At 46.6% G+C, this 1,016-nt stretch overlaps 1 protein-coding gene across 1 annotated transcript in view; it reads left to right on the top strand.

Moving 5' to 3' along the window:
- DNMT1 (DNA methyltransferase 1) overlaps positions 1-205 on the top strand; it is a 41,285-nt gene extending 41,080 nt beyond the window's left edge. Inside the window, exon 34 of the mRNA XM_018574153.1 lies at positions 63-205. Coding sequence (XP_018429655.1) covers positions 63-97 — 35 coding nt within the window. The 3' untranslated portion in view covers positions 98-205. The remainder of the gene's footprint in view (positions 1-62) is intronic.
- Positions 206-1,016: the final 811 nt, after the last annotated feature.

Here is a 1,016-nt window from a genome sequence, read left to right as displayed (position 1 = left end):
AGGGTTGTGTAGCACTTGAGATCTTTGTACTGATGGCCTTTATATTTCCTCCCCTCTGGCAGAGTGCGTGAAGAAGGAGAAGATGGAAATGGATTAATCTGTCACCCGCAATGCTTCCTCCTCAGCACTTCAGGCTCCATCTGTATAAAGTCTTTACATGTGTGCACTGCGAACATCAACTCTGAGAAGTCGGATCGCCGGATCAGCTTGCGTGTTTTTTTGATAAACTGTTTTTAAAGATTGAATTTTATTCACAGCAACACATTTTATCCACTTTGTACTCATGGAACATATGTAGGTTTTATATGTTGTAATATTTCAAATAAAAATCCCGTCTTGTACCCCGGTCTTCTGCCGCTGACTTGTAATACATCGCGCTGTGTAGAATGGAAGGTAATGGAGGGCGTTGCTTTGTGGTGATTGGAGCTGAATACATTAACCCCTTGAAGCCCCTTCCAGTCCCGGCCACTTCTCAGTATTCAGCTCTGAGGTACTTTGACATTTCTTTAGTCATGTGACGCCGTACTGAGATTATTATTATATATCTGTCCATAGGTGAAGCTTTAAAAGCCCTACAGGTCATTGGTTCACAGACATCTGAATATTGGCATAATGATCTCGCTCCGGCGCACGCGGCGATACCCAACATGCAGCATGGTTGTCGTTTTTGTACATGGGTCATTTTGACCCCTTAGTGTCCTCTTCACACTCCAAATATGCTCTTGGTGTGCAGATCGTACTCCCAATAGCTTATTGCTGACTTCTGCAGCTGAGCAATGACGGCTCGGGGACCGGAAATGATGCAATCAGCGTCCACACCAAGGGAAAAACCCCGGTGATCTAGCGGCAACAAATCCCTCCGGTACCGACAAAGGAAACTGCTATTACTTGATGTGGCTGCGTCCACCGAAGCTTGTAACTGTGCTTGTTGGGCGTCCATAGCTGCGTGCTCCTACTCCTGGCATCCAAAGACTGATCTGTGTAGACTGGCCGGCCAGAAGTACTGCCCAAGGCCC

This window comes from Nanorana parkeri, unplaced genomic scaffold (assembly GCF_000935625.1).
Source record: "Nanorana parkeri isolate BGI_ZX_2015 unplaced genomic scaffold, ASM93562v1 scaffold2772, whole genome shotgun sequence".
Taxonomy (NCBI): domain Eukaryota; kingdom Metazoa; phylum Chordata; class Amphibia; order Anura; family Dicroglossidae; genus Nanorana; species Nanorana parkeri.
This window is presented reverse-complemented; position numbering and strand designations above follow the sequence as displayed.